This window comes from Gopherus flavomarginatus, chromosome 1 (genome assembly GCF_025201925.1).
Source record: "Gopherus flavomarginatus isolate rGopFla2 chromosome 1, rGopFla2.mat.asm, whole genome shotgun sequence".
Lineage (NCBI taxonomy): Eukaryota > Metazoa > Chordata > Testudines > Testudinidae > Gopherus > Gopherus flavomarginatus.
Genome location: NC_066617.1, coordinates 333480411 through 333495222, shown reverse-complemented (window position 1 = coordinate 333495222; position 14812 = coordinate 333480411). Strand labels below are relative to the sequence as shown.

General features: G+C 44.0%; 1 protein-coding gene across 1 annotated transcript in view; it reads left to right on the top strand.

Moving 5' to 3' along the window:
- The window catches only part of RNF17 (ring finger protein 17), a 206147-nt gene that overhangs the window by 108394 nt on the left and 82941 nt on the right, over nt 1-14812 (top strand). Inside the window, exons 21-24 of the mRNA XM_050928582.1 lie at nt 710-825; nt 9274-9394; nt 10287-10407; nt 14364-14591. Coding sequence (XP_050784539.1) covers nt 710-825; nt 9274-9394; nt 10287-10407; nt 14364-14591 — 586 coding nt within the window. The remainder of the gene's footprint in view (nt 1-709; nt 826-9273; nt 9395-10286; nt 10408-14363; nt 14592-14812) is intronic.

Sequence of the window (14812 nt, the reverse complement as noted above, 5' to 3'; positions counted from 1 at the left end):
TGCTAATTTGCTATCAATAATTTGTTTTACATATTACAAGGTATTGTGTATGGAACAAAAACATTTATACACATATACAGTAGAATTTCAATAACAAACATAATCATAATTGTCATTGTATACAGAGCCCAATCTTCTGCCCGTCTCTGGGTGTAGCAGATATAGAAGAGGCACAAAAAAACTATGGCTGCAGTGCTCTGATACTGGAAGCAGCTGGTGTCTAGTTTGTCCCACTGTCATTGTTTGAGGCTGATCTGAATTACATTTCAGATACTATTTATTTGTTTGTATTACAATAGCACCTAGGAGATCTAGTCATGAACCAGGCCCCCACTGTGCTAGGCACTGATATGATCCCCAAAGGGCCATCTGCTAGCTAGAAATTATCTAAGCAGTGTTTTTCAGCCACATGCCTGGCCTACCCCATACATAAGAAATATAAAAGTCTGGCATTAGGACCAACTATTAACACATTACCCAGAGATTTTCCTTGATTTGCTGGAATTTTGGCTAGCTGTTAAAGGCTGTAGCAGCTTTGCTGATTTGGGATCTAAACTGTTTCAGAATGTGATACTTTATGCGCACACAAAATATATGAGTACATCCATCTTTGAAATTCTGGCCATTGATGTTTCGTATATACTTGATAATAGTTACAAGTATTAATAACTTCTGATTTGTTTACCTGATATTGTAATGTTTTCTGAAGGACTGCCAGGGCATCAAGAAGTTGAAGTTAAATACGTTGACTTTGGCAACACTGCCAAAATAACTCTTAAAGACATGCGTAAAATTAAAGATGAGTTTTTGAGCCCTCCAGAAAAGGCAAGTTTTTTTTTATTATTTGTCTGAATTGAAAAGCTTAAAATTTAGTAGAATCTGAAGGATTTCCTTTGTTATGATATTAATGTAAGTAAAGACCAAATTATTGAAGTCAGAAATCTTAGTTTGTTTTTTTTTAATTTAAATGCACTATAATGTAGCATTTAAAAACGCTTTGAATACAAGTGAGATGAAAAGTTTGCACTTACATTTGTTTTTTATGTCACTAGCCTTAAAATTAATTCAGATGTTGTTTTAATATCCAAGTCAATTTTCAAAGACCCTCACTTGTTCTACAGCAACAGTCAGCTCAATTTTGTTTACTTTCAGTAGTTTCAGAAAATTATCCCATATCTGCTGAGGCACTCTTTAAATATATGTCCTAAATTTTGGTGGGGGAAATTGTTTTTAAGGGTTTTTATGCTCTCTGATGTTTATAAGGGTCTTTTCAGCAAGGGAGAAATTGACAATGCAGGGGAACAGCAAAACTGACAATACACAAGTGTTGTCAAATACATAATGTGACTAAAACTGGAAGAAGATGGAAATGTTCTAACTTTTAATTATAGTAATTTTGAGTGTTGCTTATAGTTATAAGTACAATAGTTTTCAGACGGAAATGTGATTTTTTTTTTCATGTTTGTGTCTCTTAAATCATTATAGGGTGCACAGGTAACAACTCTTATTTTTAAGCTTGCCCAACACTTTTTGTTACAACCAACTGAAAACAGGGTCCTATACCTTTGCCAAACTTTTAGGCAAAACTTTTAGGGGGATATTTCAGCTAAAATGATTTGTTTCTGAGAATGAGGTTGGGGAAAATGTTTTGCTTGGGACCAAATATTCTTGTGTCCCTTTTGTTGAGACGCTCTAGTGCCTCCAAGCTTTGGAACAAGGACTTGAAATTTCTGGAACGTCTAAAGTATTAGCATGCCTTTTACATTTGTGATAGTTCGCCCAAATCTGGCTTAGTCGTAAGACTCTGAAAAATTTCAGGGCACTTATTCTCAGTAGAGACTTGATAGAGTTTGGCAGCTAAGTTCTCTGAAGCAAGAGTCTGCAGAGTAAAAGGGGAAAGGGTTCTATAATCACTAGAGCACATTCTCCCACCAAATCTGGAATTGAACTCATTATTCCTGAGTCTCCGCATTCCTCTGCTGTCTAGAAATAGCTGTGAAACCCACTGGCAAACTGTCTCTCTTTCTCTCTCTCTCTCCATCCCCCTCAAGTGGCAGGTCTGTGCAGAAGATAACAGCCTTCTACTGCTATCTGCTACTCCACTAGTTCAAATGTTCGAGAATTGTGGGATCTAAAGGTTGGGCTGGTGGCCCATCTGGGGAGTCAGTATGGTCCATATGATTAAACTTTTGTGGGTAGTTTTTTCAATTTTAAGTTTAAAAAAACATAAATTGCATACAAAAAATAAAAACACAAGGTTGCCAAGGCAATCATTAAAAAATTAGGAAATGCCAGAATTAAGGTTGCCAGTGCAACCTTAATTTGGCTCATTTGTGTGTGCGCATTGATACAATCTTTAATTAAGTGATCACGTATTTCTCCTAGCCCCTCCCCTCTCAGCACCTAAGTCCAGACTGGAGAGACATCGTGTCACTACTTTCCAGGAGTCTGAATATTTCTGTAGTGCTTAATTGAAACAAATTTTTCTTTATGTACTTTTATTGAAGTTGATTATTTTCATATTAACTGCCTGGTAATCGTGATTACCATGGAATCCTCAATGGCTTTATCGTTTTTTAGTTATTACTATTATCATAGGTTTATTACAGGGGTTATATCCTTTCCCTGTAGGAGATCCATTGTGGGAGGCAATGAAAGCTCGTTTATATACATATAAAACATCTAGATTCATCCTCAAAAGGTCAAAAGACCATTTTTCATTACATTTTGAATTCATTTTCAAGAAGAAATATTAATATCTTTGTTTTCCCCCCAGACAGTTTAATCACTGTTAAGTCAGTCATGTCTTGCTATTAAAATCACTGTCAAAGGGAATTGCCTCTGGCAAGAATTATCATAATTTAATCAGCCGAGTCATGATTTTCCTCAATGTTATCCTGTTTAGTTTTATGTTTACTTATACATTGAACTTAAAGAACAGTAAGATCTTTGGTTACATCTTGCAGTGTTGATGCTTATGATGTATAGTTTTGAATCAGTCTGAAAAACTGCATAGAACTTAATTTTGTTGTTTATAAGAAAAGATGTCTTTGTTCTTCTGACTTTTTGAGGCTGTTTCATCTAAAGAAACTGAACAAACTCATGTATTGTACACCCATAGAAGGTTTATATGTATATAAACAAGCTTTCATTGCCTCTCACGATGTATTTCCTAGACTAAACCTGTGATAATAGTAATAACTAACACAAGATAAAGCCATTGAGGATCCCAAGGTAATCACGATCACCAGGTACTCAATAGGGAAATAATAGACTTCAATAAAGTACATAAAAAGAAAAATCTCTTGTAATAAAATGTTGCAGAAATACTCAAGACTCCCGGAAAGTAGTATTTAGATATGCATATTACCCTGTAGATGAGAATTTAGGTAAGGAAGAAGTGCTTAGGAAATCAGCTTTTCACTTTGAGGCACAATTTGGTTTTGGATCCTCTTTTTGCAATCCTTTTATCTAACAGATTTTTTTGTTCTCCATGCCAGCTCAGCAGGGTAGGGGCTTATTGCAATATTTTGAGGTCTAGGGAGCCTACCCCAGTTGTGAGCTTAATTGCTGTAAAGTGGCTGAAAGTTTATTAAAATGTTACAATAACCTATAACCATAACTGTTGATAGAAAATGGTACAAATGAAAGACAGGCTGGATTAGTACATACAAAAAAGAGCTACTGGTATAACTATGGAACTGTGAAGGTTGCTTGTAAACAAGAGGAGAATGGAATCGGGAAATTAATGGAACAAAATCGGTGTGTCAGAAATTAGGCTTAATTGGTGTACCAAAAAAATGAGGGGAGCTATTTTGCTCATTGCTGCCTTTGAGATCCTTAAAAGGAGAGACTTTGGGGATCAAAATGGTGTAATTGACTCCTGGATTCCCTCAGGAAAGGCCAATAGCCTCTGCTTCACTGCAGAGACTTAGTCCTTCACTGGTAATCCTCATTCATCATGACACTTAGATCTCAATGCATCAGTTGGGAAACATGACCGTTACTGCTGGACCAGTGAGGACTCCAGAGTGAGACTTATGAGACCCTGCTTTGTCTTCCCTTTCCTTGTGTTCCTTTCCTCACTATCTTTCATCTGTCCTCTCTTTGCTTTTGACATGAGCCTGAGACCAACTGTTCCAGCTTGACAAGATGAGACTGGCCAGCCTAGCCAGATATGCCCAGGACTGGTGAGAGAGGTGGGAATCTGCCCAGATTAGCCAGGTGATGTCCCAGACCAAAGAAGTGAGCTAGGGTCAAGAGCAACAGCTGTCGAGGCCACCCTGCCAGCCCGGGATGTCTGTCCATGACTGACTGACTTGGATTCTAAGAATGTAAAAAAACCCAAAACCTGTTCAAGTGTTTGCTCATGTCCATTCCATTGTAGGTGTGTATGCTTGCTACATGCACCGGTACTGGAGGTTTATCCGTAGGGGACCGGCTCTGGCACCCTGTGGAGGGGCGTGCATATGCTGCATTATAAGGGGTGCCACCGGCTCCCCCCTCCCTCAGTTCCTTCTTACCGCCAGTGACAGTGCTGGAACTGCTCCTTGCCTCAGCAGGTGTTGCGTTACCCAGTGGTTTTCTTCGTGTGTAAATAGTTACTTAAATGGATCTTTTGTGGTGGTGGTGGTGGTGGTGTTGTTGTTAACTTAGATAGTCCCCTGCTGGGACTTTGCCCATGGGTGGGGCATGCCCTGTTCCCTGGGCTTTGAGCCGTGAGAGCGCTGTCCAAAGCCCATGCCGATTAGCGACCCACATCAAAACTGCTTGAAGTGTGTGAGTGAAGCCCACATCAGTGACAAGTGTTGAATCTGCAAGAGCTTCAAGCCAAGAACCAAAAAGGAGTGGGACATAAGGTTGAGAGTACTCCTCATGAAGTTGGCCCTTGAGCTGGTCTCAGAGCCATCGAAGTCACCGAGTGCATTGGTGCGAACTGTGCCTTTGGCACCACGTTCCCAGCGCCAGTCCCAGTACTGGTGAAGAGGCCTAAAAAGCACCAGGACAGAGGGCGCTCCCCAGCTCCATGTGGGTTGAGGGCAAAGGCTGCGGAGGAGCATAGACCCTGAGGGATGGGCATCCCCAGCCAGACCTCCAGACCTCCTATGGACCCATGGCCCACTCCATCTAGTGGAAGAGGTCTTCAGCTCTTGGAAGCTCTATACACCTTGGAGGACTTCCAGGCAGCCAAAGACATTGTCTTTGTGGGTGCCACCAACACTTCACTCTAGCATGGTTGTCTCTAAGGGGAAGGCAGTGCGGTCCCCATTAGTGTGGCATTGGTCCCTAGCACTGAGGTGATCAAAGTCAAAGTGTCAATCCCCGGGGATGTGCTTCTGAACTGCCCAGACTGACCGGAGATCCCAGCATTACTTGTGGGAGGACTCACGTTACCAGTCCCCTGTGGGGTGGCACCACTCGCCCAAGAGCCGGCACGGGACTGAGGCGCACCAGTTTCCAGACAGAAGACTTCGCTCCCCAGGGCACAGGAGCTAGAACGCAGCAGATCCCTGGTATCAAGGGGGACATCGCAGGGTCTGCAGTACCAATCGACTTCGTCTAAGGGTTGCTCATTGCCATCATGTTCCCAATTGCCAGATCTTCAGTACTGCTCGAGGAGCTATAGGCGTCGATTGCCAAATACCCACTGTTGATCTGCCGAGCTCCACCACCTGCCTCCGAGCAGCTGTCGTCAAGTCTCTGAGACCCGGTACCAGTTCTCCTGTAGTGAGTGGCATGGAAGCCAGCAGAAGGACGACTGCGAAGCCTCATAGCAGCACAGTGGTCTCTGAGGCATCGCTCACCCTCTTCGACTGAAGAGGAAGAGGCCCCAGGCCCTTTGAGACAGTCGCTCTCAGCCAAGCACAGAGAAGCTGCTCTTGTATTGCCAGCCAGTGCTTGGCCCCCACCATGGCAGTTCTGGAACCCATGGGCGTACCGCATGGTTGTCCAGTGCTCTGTGTCAGGCACATCAGACAGGAAATCAGTGACCATCTCCCACTCTCCCCCAGCATTGGACATGGGGCCAGAGTGCGGTGCCCAGGAGCCTTCTACTGGGGAGAAGACTAATCCAGAGGTGGAAGTTGCACCCACCCTTCCCCCCGCCTCCTCATCATCCTTGCTCGATGAGGCAGTGGCAGGACCATCCCAGTCGATGTCTCTGGACGAAGCTCTGGCACACCAGGAGCTGTTTAAGAGGGTGATAGCCAGCCTGGCTTACAGGCGGAGGAGTTAGCAGAACCCTCCAATGGCCTGTTCAACATCCTGTCCACAGTAGCCCTGTGGCACTTCCTGTACATGAGGAGTGGTAAAGCTGGTCAAAGCCCTCTGGCAAACCCCTTCCTCCCTCCTACCCGTTTCCAAGCAGGCAGAGAGGAAGTACTATGTCCCTGCTACGGGACCTGAATATTTGTACGCTAACCCTGCCCCAAACTCCCGTATAGTATCCGTGGTCAACAAGAGAGACAGGCAGGGACAACCCAGCCCTACTCCCAAGAATAAAGACGGCAAGAGGCTTGATTTGTTTGGGAGGAAGGTTTATTCATCTGTCAGCCTCCAGGTCAGAGTGACTAACGACCAGGCCCTCCTAGGCAGATATGATTTTAATGTTTGGCAGTCTATCACCAAGTTTGCATATGTGCTGCCCAAGGAGTCCAAGATGGAGTTCCTGGCTATCCTTGAGGAGGGGAAAATTGTGGCAAGGGCCTTCCTCCAGGCCGCATCAGATGCCTCGGACTCACCCATGAAGTTCATGGCAACGGTGGTGGTGGTGAAGTGGGCATTGTGGCTGTTGTCTTCTGCGCTGGCCACAGAACTCCAGTTCTCACTACAGGACCTCCCCTTTGACAGCCTGGCCCTGTTTGTGGAGCAAACAGACAGACACAAAATTACATGAGCTACCCTTTGGTCCCTTAGCCTCTGTATGCCAGCGCCAGTTAGAAAGAGATTCAAGCCGCCGCAACCTCATAGACCTGCCAGTCAGGTGAGATCGGAGCCCTATCTTAAGAAGGACTAGGGCTACACATGCCACCAGGGCCACCAATCTGGCTCAGCCTTGCAGTCAGGTTCATCCTGCTTCCCTCGAGGGAACAAGCGGTCATTTTGAGGGTGCGCCGAAAGGCGACATCCCAGTCTGCGAACTGGATCCTCCCCCTCTTTGTTTTGCCAACCACCTTTCTTTTTTCCTCCCCGCTTGGACCTCAATAACTACGGTTCGTAGTGGCCACTTACATCAGATGTCGGGGTATCCAGATCTACCTGTACCTCGACAACTGGCTCGTCAAGGGCCGCTCCAAGTCCAGTGCAGTGTCAAAGTGCTGCAGGACTCATGCTAAGCTCTGGGCCTGTTGATAAACGATCAAAAGTCAACGTTCGTCCCAGTCCAGAGGATAGAGTTCATCCGCGCAGTGCTAGACTCTTAACACCAAGGTGTTTCTGCCACAGGACAGGTCTGATTCTATGTCAAAGCTAATTACCCACCTCTTCATGCACCAGATCACCACAGGCAGAGTCTGTATCAGGCTTCTAGGCCTCATGGCAGCGTGCACCTATGTGGTCCACCACCAAGGCTCAAAATGTGGCCCCTCCAGCTGTGGCTGGCAAAGGCTTACTCCTGGTCCAGCTATCACCTGGACAAGGTTGTTGTGATCCCATGCAGCGTATTCACCTCCCTAAAGTGGTGGCCCAACCCAAAGAGGGTGATGGCAGGAGTGCCATTTGCAAATCCTCGTCCCGAGGTCTTGCTGCTATCGGATGCCTCAGACCTCAGATGGGGTGCACATCTTGGGACAATGTGAACCCACTGCATATAAATGCCAAAGAGCTCATCCCCAGTTGTCGGGTCAAGCACTGAGTGTCCTGACAGACAACACAGCCTCCATGATCTGTGTGGACAAGGGAGCTCGCAGTTATCGGCTCTTTGTCAGGAAGCTATCTGTCTATGGGATTTCTGTATCCAGCACAGAATCCACATGAAGGCAGCGCATCTCCCTGGCGTTCACAGCACACTGGCGGACCACCTCAGCAAGTCCTTTTGCTCTCACCATGAGTGGATGCTCCATCTCAAGGTCTCCTGGATGATCTTCCACAAATGGGGAGCTCCCCAAGTGGACCTGTTTGCCACCAAACAGAACAAGAAATGTCAGCACTTCTGCTCTCTACAGGGTCTAGGTGAGAGTGCCTTTTCAGATGTGTTTCTCCTGTTGTGGGCAGAGGATCTGCTGTATGCTTTCCTGCCAATCCCTCTATCATCAGATGTTCGGCTGTGTGTGTTCTCCCTGTGTGCTGTTCCAGCTCTGCGTAGATAGCTGGCACAGCAGACCTCAAGCAAACTGCACAACGACCACAAAATCTGTTAAGATGAGAAGGCACCTGGCCAGGTTTATTGTTGACAAAGCATAGTAATAGCACCTGGCGAACTCCACGAGGATACTAAGACATGTATGCGCGATACAGTGGATGCAGCTCAGTCAGTGGTGGGACTTTCCACTATTACTTAGGCTGGCCAAGGACACTCTCTCTGAGATACATCTTGATACAGAGATACAAACAAATTACGTATTGCCCCTGACGTATCAGAGTGCCACCCATTGCCTTGTACATGTTGGTTTGATCAAAACATTTCTATTCATCATGCTGTCATCCTGACCTTATCCTTAAGATGGGCCAACATGTTCCTTTTATCTTTGGGGATGTACTGGTATCGAGGTGTTCTGGTGCCACCCTCCTGGAATGTTCTTGTGTGAGAGCTTTGTGCCCTGCATCTCTTAGGAATATGTTTCTGCAATATCAGCCCTGTTCTTGCCAGATTATGTGAGCAGAGCCTGCTTACATGGTCTTACGTTTCAGGCTCTCTTCTTACTACACCCTCTTATCAGCAGAGCCCTGTCAAAGATCAAGAGGAACAGGGACAAGGTCATGGTTACCCTAGCGTGGCCTTGCTAACACTAGTATGGCACACTCTTGGACCTAGCAGTGGCCACTCTGTACTCAAAAATCCAAAGAGTGGCTAATTTGTTAGTGTTTTGCCATGACTCTGACTCAGTAAGTCCACTAATTCTATTTAAATCAACACAGTGAGGTGAAAGGTGTGCCTATTTTTTTACCCACCTGTGGCAGCCTCTCTCCTTGCACTGAAACCCATGATAGTTTAGTCTACACTAGACAGTAAGTGGATTCCTTATGCCTTCCTGGTCACTTTTATGAAAAGGATTTGGCCCTAAATGGATACTGTGGATGTATGACAACAGGTATCTAATTTGATTTATTACTTAGGCCATCAGGAGCAAGCTGGCTCATATTGAACCCTATAAAGGAGGAAATGAGTGGAGTAGAGAAGCAAAGGAAAGATTTGAAGAAATGACTCAAGAAAAATTTATGCTGTGCTCAGTCATTAGTAAGTTATCAGTAGTGTGTCTATTACATAATTAATACTGTTAAATAATTAAAAATAATTGTGCATATTCAGATCACATATCAAATAAAATAAATACTTTCATGCGTTAAATGAGATAAATCCACTCTGTTATGATTACTCCCCCTCAAGTTTGCTGATAGATCTGCACTTTTACCAAAGTACATTCATATTTGCAGTAAGTAACGTGATTGGCTGAGCGTTTCCAAATGTAATGTAATTGGAATGAAACTTTATAGTGAAATTTGAATTTGAAAGCCAAATTACATCATCATTTATGCCTTCAGTTCCATGTGGACAATGTGAGTGATAACTGGTGTAAACACTGGTTTGCATTAATTTGTAGGGTTTGATTTCAGAGATGCTTAGTATTCATGGCTTCCACTATCCACAGTAGGAAGTTTGGGTGATCAGCTCCTCTGAAACACCAATACTATGTGCTGCTGAATTTCAAATCATGTCTGTTCTGTGGGATTTTTCCCATAATTGGTTTTTGCTAAAGTGTAACTTTATTTATGTGAGATGGGAATTCTTATGTAAGTCAATACCAAAAAATTAACTTGGAAACTGCCTAATAAAGGAAGTTTGAGCAATAGTTGGCTGTTTGGCCATAATGTTGTTGAGGTGTTGAAACAACCAAAAAAAATCCTTACTGGATATGGGTGTAAAGTTGGGACTGTCTAAAGAATTTGCGTTAAAACTGGATATATTTTTTTATTTTGCAGATCAGACCTTGGTAGATTTTAATTTTTCGATGTTCTACGTGCCCCTACCCACCTGTACACCCTCTCTCACCACTCAGACAACTAACTTGCTCAGTGTTGTAGTTACTGGACATTTTTTAAATTCAGCTTTATCTTTATCTATTTTGAAGGTATATCACAAGATAATGTTCTGTCAGTTGAACTCTTTGACTCCCCAGATGTTCTTGGAAAAAGATCCTCTAGTCTGAACAGTCAGCTAGTTAAAGAAGAGCTAGCATCTTATGTACTAGGGCAAGTATTCTGTTTATAATCTACCGTTGGGTGGGTGGGTGGAGCAGAGGGACTGAAATTCTCTGAATCTGGATTCCTAACAAGCTAGCAAAGTGCCCACCAATTACTTTTCAGACTCTTCGTCACCTCCTCTCCCAGAACACGCCTTCCTCTGCAGCATGGGGCACAGGTCACTTGCTGGAGGATTCTCTGCACCTTGAGGTCTTTAAACCACAATTTGAGGACTTCAATAACTCCAGGCATAGTTTAGGGGTTTGTTACAGGAGTGGGTGGGTGAGATTCTGTGAGATTGTGTAGGAGGTCAGACTAGATGACTATAATGGTCCCTTCTGACTTTGTCTATGAATCTATGAAACACCAGGCAGAACCATCATCTGACCCTACAGATTCTCTGACTCAAGGCTTGATTCCTCGATGGTTCTAATGCATAGAAAACTCCTGCTCTGAGGAGGTGAAAGTGGTGCTGTTACATAGTAGAAAATCAGTAGAATCATCACACGTACATACAAAAGTAGGAAAGATTCCAAATCTGGTGTAATTTGAAACAAATTACCCTGGCATCCTCTTCCCTCCCATTAATACTAGACTACAGCCTAGAGGACAAGATGATCTCAGCCCTCTAAAAGTACACCTTACGGCCATAATGGCCGCCTACCAGTAAATAGGCCGCTATTCAGTATTTACTCATCCGATAGCAAAGAGATTCCTCAAGGGTATGAGTAATGTCAGAGAAAAACGGAGTTCTTACTCTCAGGTTGGGTGCAGCAAGTCAGATACCTTTTCTCTAGCAATTGCATGGAGGAAGAGCGCAAAACAGGTCTCTCTCCAGGTAAACAGTTACAGCAAGCATTTATACTTTTTGTTACAGACAGTAATTGGCAACAGCTGCATTTTGTTTATGCATATGTAACCCTTCTGCCCCTCTGAGTTGGCAGCAACAAGGGCCGGGTTCAGTATCCAGGGGTTCCATTTCAATAACACAATGCATAACCGGCTTGAGACCCCACGCAGTGACCTGGGACACTTACATACCATCACCCCCCCCCCGGCGCCTCTAGGAGGCAATACTTCCCCTCTCGCAAGCACGGAGTCTGAGTGTAGCAAAATCCTTTTAATAAAGGAGGGAAACAATGTGGCATCACATTGGAGAAACACCACAAACAGGATTATAACACAAACCATAAGCAAAAAACCCACCTCCAAGTACGTTTGGCAATGTCCTTTCCCCCTTAGGGTCTTAAGTCCAATCACCCCAAAGTCCAACAATCCAAAAGTCTCTGGTCAGTGCCACCCCAGAGTTCAAAAGTTTATCTGTAGAGTTTTACCCCCCTCAGCCTGGGTGGAAATGGGGGGGGGGCCCCACACAGAGTGGTGGGACCCACACAGGGTGGTAAGGGGCACTGTACGTGGGCCAAGGCCAACTGCTCCACCTCTCCGTGGAGTTCTGCTGCAGTCTTCACCACGACCAGCTCCACTACACCAGCTGTGCTGCTCCTCCAGCTGTCCCCACAAACCGCTCCACTCCGCTCACTGTTCCATAGGCTGCTCCAACATGCTGCAAACTGCTCCACTCTGCCAGCCGCTTAGCGATAGGTCATCAGTCTCCCCCACTAGTTAACACAGCACTCCGTGATCTCAGCTCAGCTCTTTTAGTGATTTCAGCGCTTAGCGATTTCCGCTTGTAGTAGGGGAACCCCGGTGCTAGTGCACCATTGGCCCAACATGAATTCAGCTCAGCAGCCTCTAGATGGACTCCTAATGGCATCAAAATTAGCTCTACTCTTTACTCTTTAACAGTGGAGAGAGGAGAATGTGAAATTGGTGTTCTGGGACCTATACCATCAGGTACACACACCAGTCCCCAACCTCTCTCAATTCACTGGGTTTTGGAACCCATGTCCCTTGTCTAGCAAGTGCTACTTAATTGAGGTTGAGTCATCTGTGTCATAAAGCAGTCTCATAGTTCCTCATTCACATAGTCAGGGTGACAACACTTTATTCTTCCTGCCCCAATAACAAAGAAATTGGGGATTCCAGAGCTGTCAAAATAACCATCCCAGGCTGCCGTGGGCTATGCTAGGTGAGGTGGATGTGCCAATGCAAATACCTGAAATTCCTTTCCACACTCCCCATAATTCACCACCAGAAGTCAGGGTAGAGCTCATCCTGACTCTGCTTACACATATGTCATCCTGATATCTTCTTTTCCTCCACAATTTAGACTATAGTCTACATTCCATACTTCTCTAACACAAGGTCACAGCAACTTCTCATACAGTTCTTTTCCCACTCACCTCACACAATTCTTGCTTCTACAAATCTCACATTATTAGGGTTACAGCTAGCCTGACTTGCTCACGTAGGGGGATTGTCTGAATTTGAAATCCCCTTCAAATCCCTGTGAGTTCTTTCTCTACTTCCACACCAATCTCTACCCACAAATCAGATGTCCCCCACAACCATGGGACCTTAATCTAACTCTGAGGCTTAACAAAGCCAACTTTCGAACCCATGGCCATGTGCTCACTTATGTATCTGTCCATGAAGACAGCATTCCTAATGGCCATCACTTCGGTGTGAAGAATTGGTGAAATAGCAGTACTAATGGCACACTCTCCCTTCACGATCTTCTCTAAAGACAAGGTCACACTGAAACCGTTCCCAGAGTTCCTCCCCAAAGTAATCTTGTCCTTCCATATGAATCAACTAATTCACTTGCCCACCTTCTTCCCAAAGCCTCACCATGACAGAGAAGCAATATTACATACACTTGATGTCAGGAGAGCTTTATAATCTATTTGGACAGAACAAAGTACTTCAGGAACTCTCCTAAACTGTTCCTCTCAATTGCAGACAGATCCAAGGGATCCGCAATATCAACTCAAAAGTTTCAGAGAGGGTAACAGTGTTAGTCTGTATCAGCAAAAACAATGAGGAGTCCTTGTGGCACTTTAGAGACTAACAAATTTATATGGGCATAAGCTTTCGTGGGTGATATCCATGAAAACTTATGCCCAAATAAATTTGTTAGTCTCTAAGGTTCCACAAGGACTCCTCGTTGCTTTTTCTAATATCAACTCAGACTCTCAAAAATTGATTTTGTCCTCGTAATCTGCAACTTCCATTTGGAGTCCGAACACACTCCAAGAGATCCATCGCCACTTCTGTAACATTTATTTAAAATATCCCCATCACAGAAATATGAAGACACCCAAATTGCTGCCCTGCTTATGCTTTCGCAGAACATTATTCTGTTACTCATGACTCAGCTTCCAGTGCTGTCTTCAGATCCACAGTATTGACATCAGTAATAAACTTGACTCTGAAACCTCAATGCTCCATCAGAAGTACTGCGAGGGAGTCACCTACAGCGAACACTCACAGGGACGCTACTCGAAGAGAGAGTTACCTTGTGCAGTAATGATGCTTCTTTGAGATGCGTCTTCATATGGGTGTTCCATGAGCTGCCCTTCTACTTTAGAGTTCTCATGAACGAGCTCTGCGGTAGAGAAGGAACTGAGGGTAGTTCACCTTCACAGCACTAGATAATCACTAGACAAGGAGAGCACATGTGCGGGCTTAATGGACGCTATCTAAAATTTCCGATCGAGTCTCAGGGTCACAAACACACCTGCAGTGGAGCACCCATAGGAGGACACATCTCGAAGAAACATTGTTACTGCACAAGGTGAGTAACTCTCTTATACAGAAAACAATAGAAAGCAAGGAAAAACTAGTAGAAGGGGTTACTATAACCCTTCAGAAACACTGGAGTTGCTTGCTTGCTTGTTTGGGAGGGGGGATGTTTTTGTTTTCTGAGACCTTTAGCTTTAGCCTTTTCTGTTGCCTAAATTTTAGTAGCACACCTTACCATTGAACTAATGTTAGGGTTGGTAGTGGAATTAAAACTTGAACTATAAACTCAGTCTCAAACTGTATTTTTCATATTCATGCAGATACACCAAAAGTAGTGATGCAGAGCACAATGAAGTATGGGATCCTGCTCTAGAAGAAATTTTTGAAACTGAAACATTAGGTATTTTAAACTCTAAAAACACAAAATCTCTACAGAACGAGGATTTACGATCACTTTCTAACAAAGAACTACAAGTGCGAATCAGTCACGTGGTATCCCCAAATAAGATCTTTGTACAATGGCTGTCATCAGAAAAGTTACTGAAAAGGTATTCTAAGAAGTAGCAAAATAGAAGCATTTTTATCAGTTAATATTTTAAAGCCTTATGAGTTATCTTTAGAATGATAAGATACTTACAGCAATTTGTTTCTTTTTTAATTGATTAATCAGCTACTATTTTGCAGTGGATCAGTACTCAATTTCTGGTTTTCAAAGCTATTGCATTTTTTTTACCACCACCACCCCCCGCCCTCCAGTAAACATAATTTA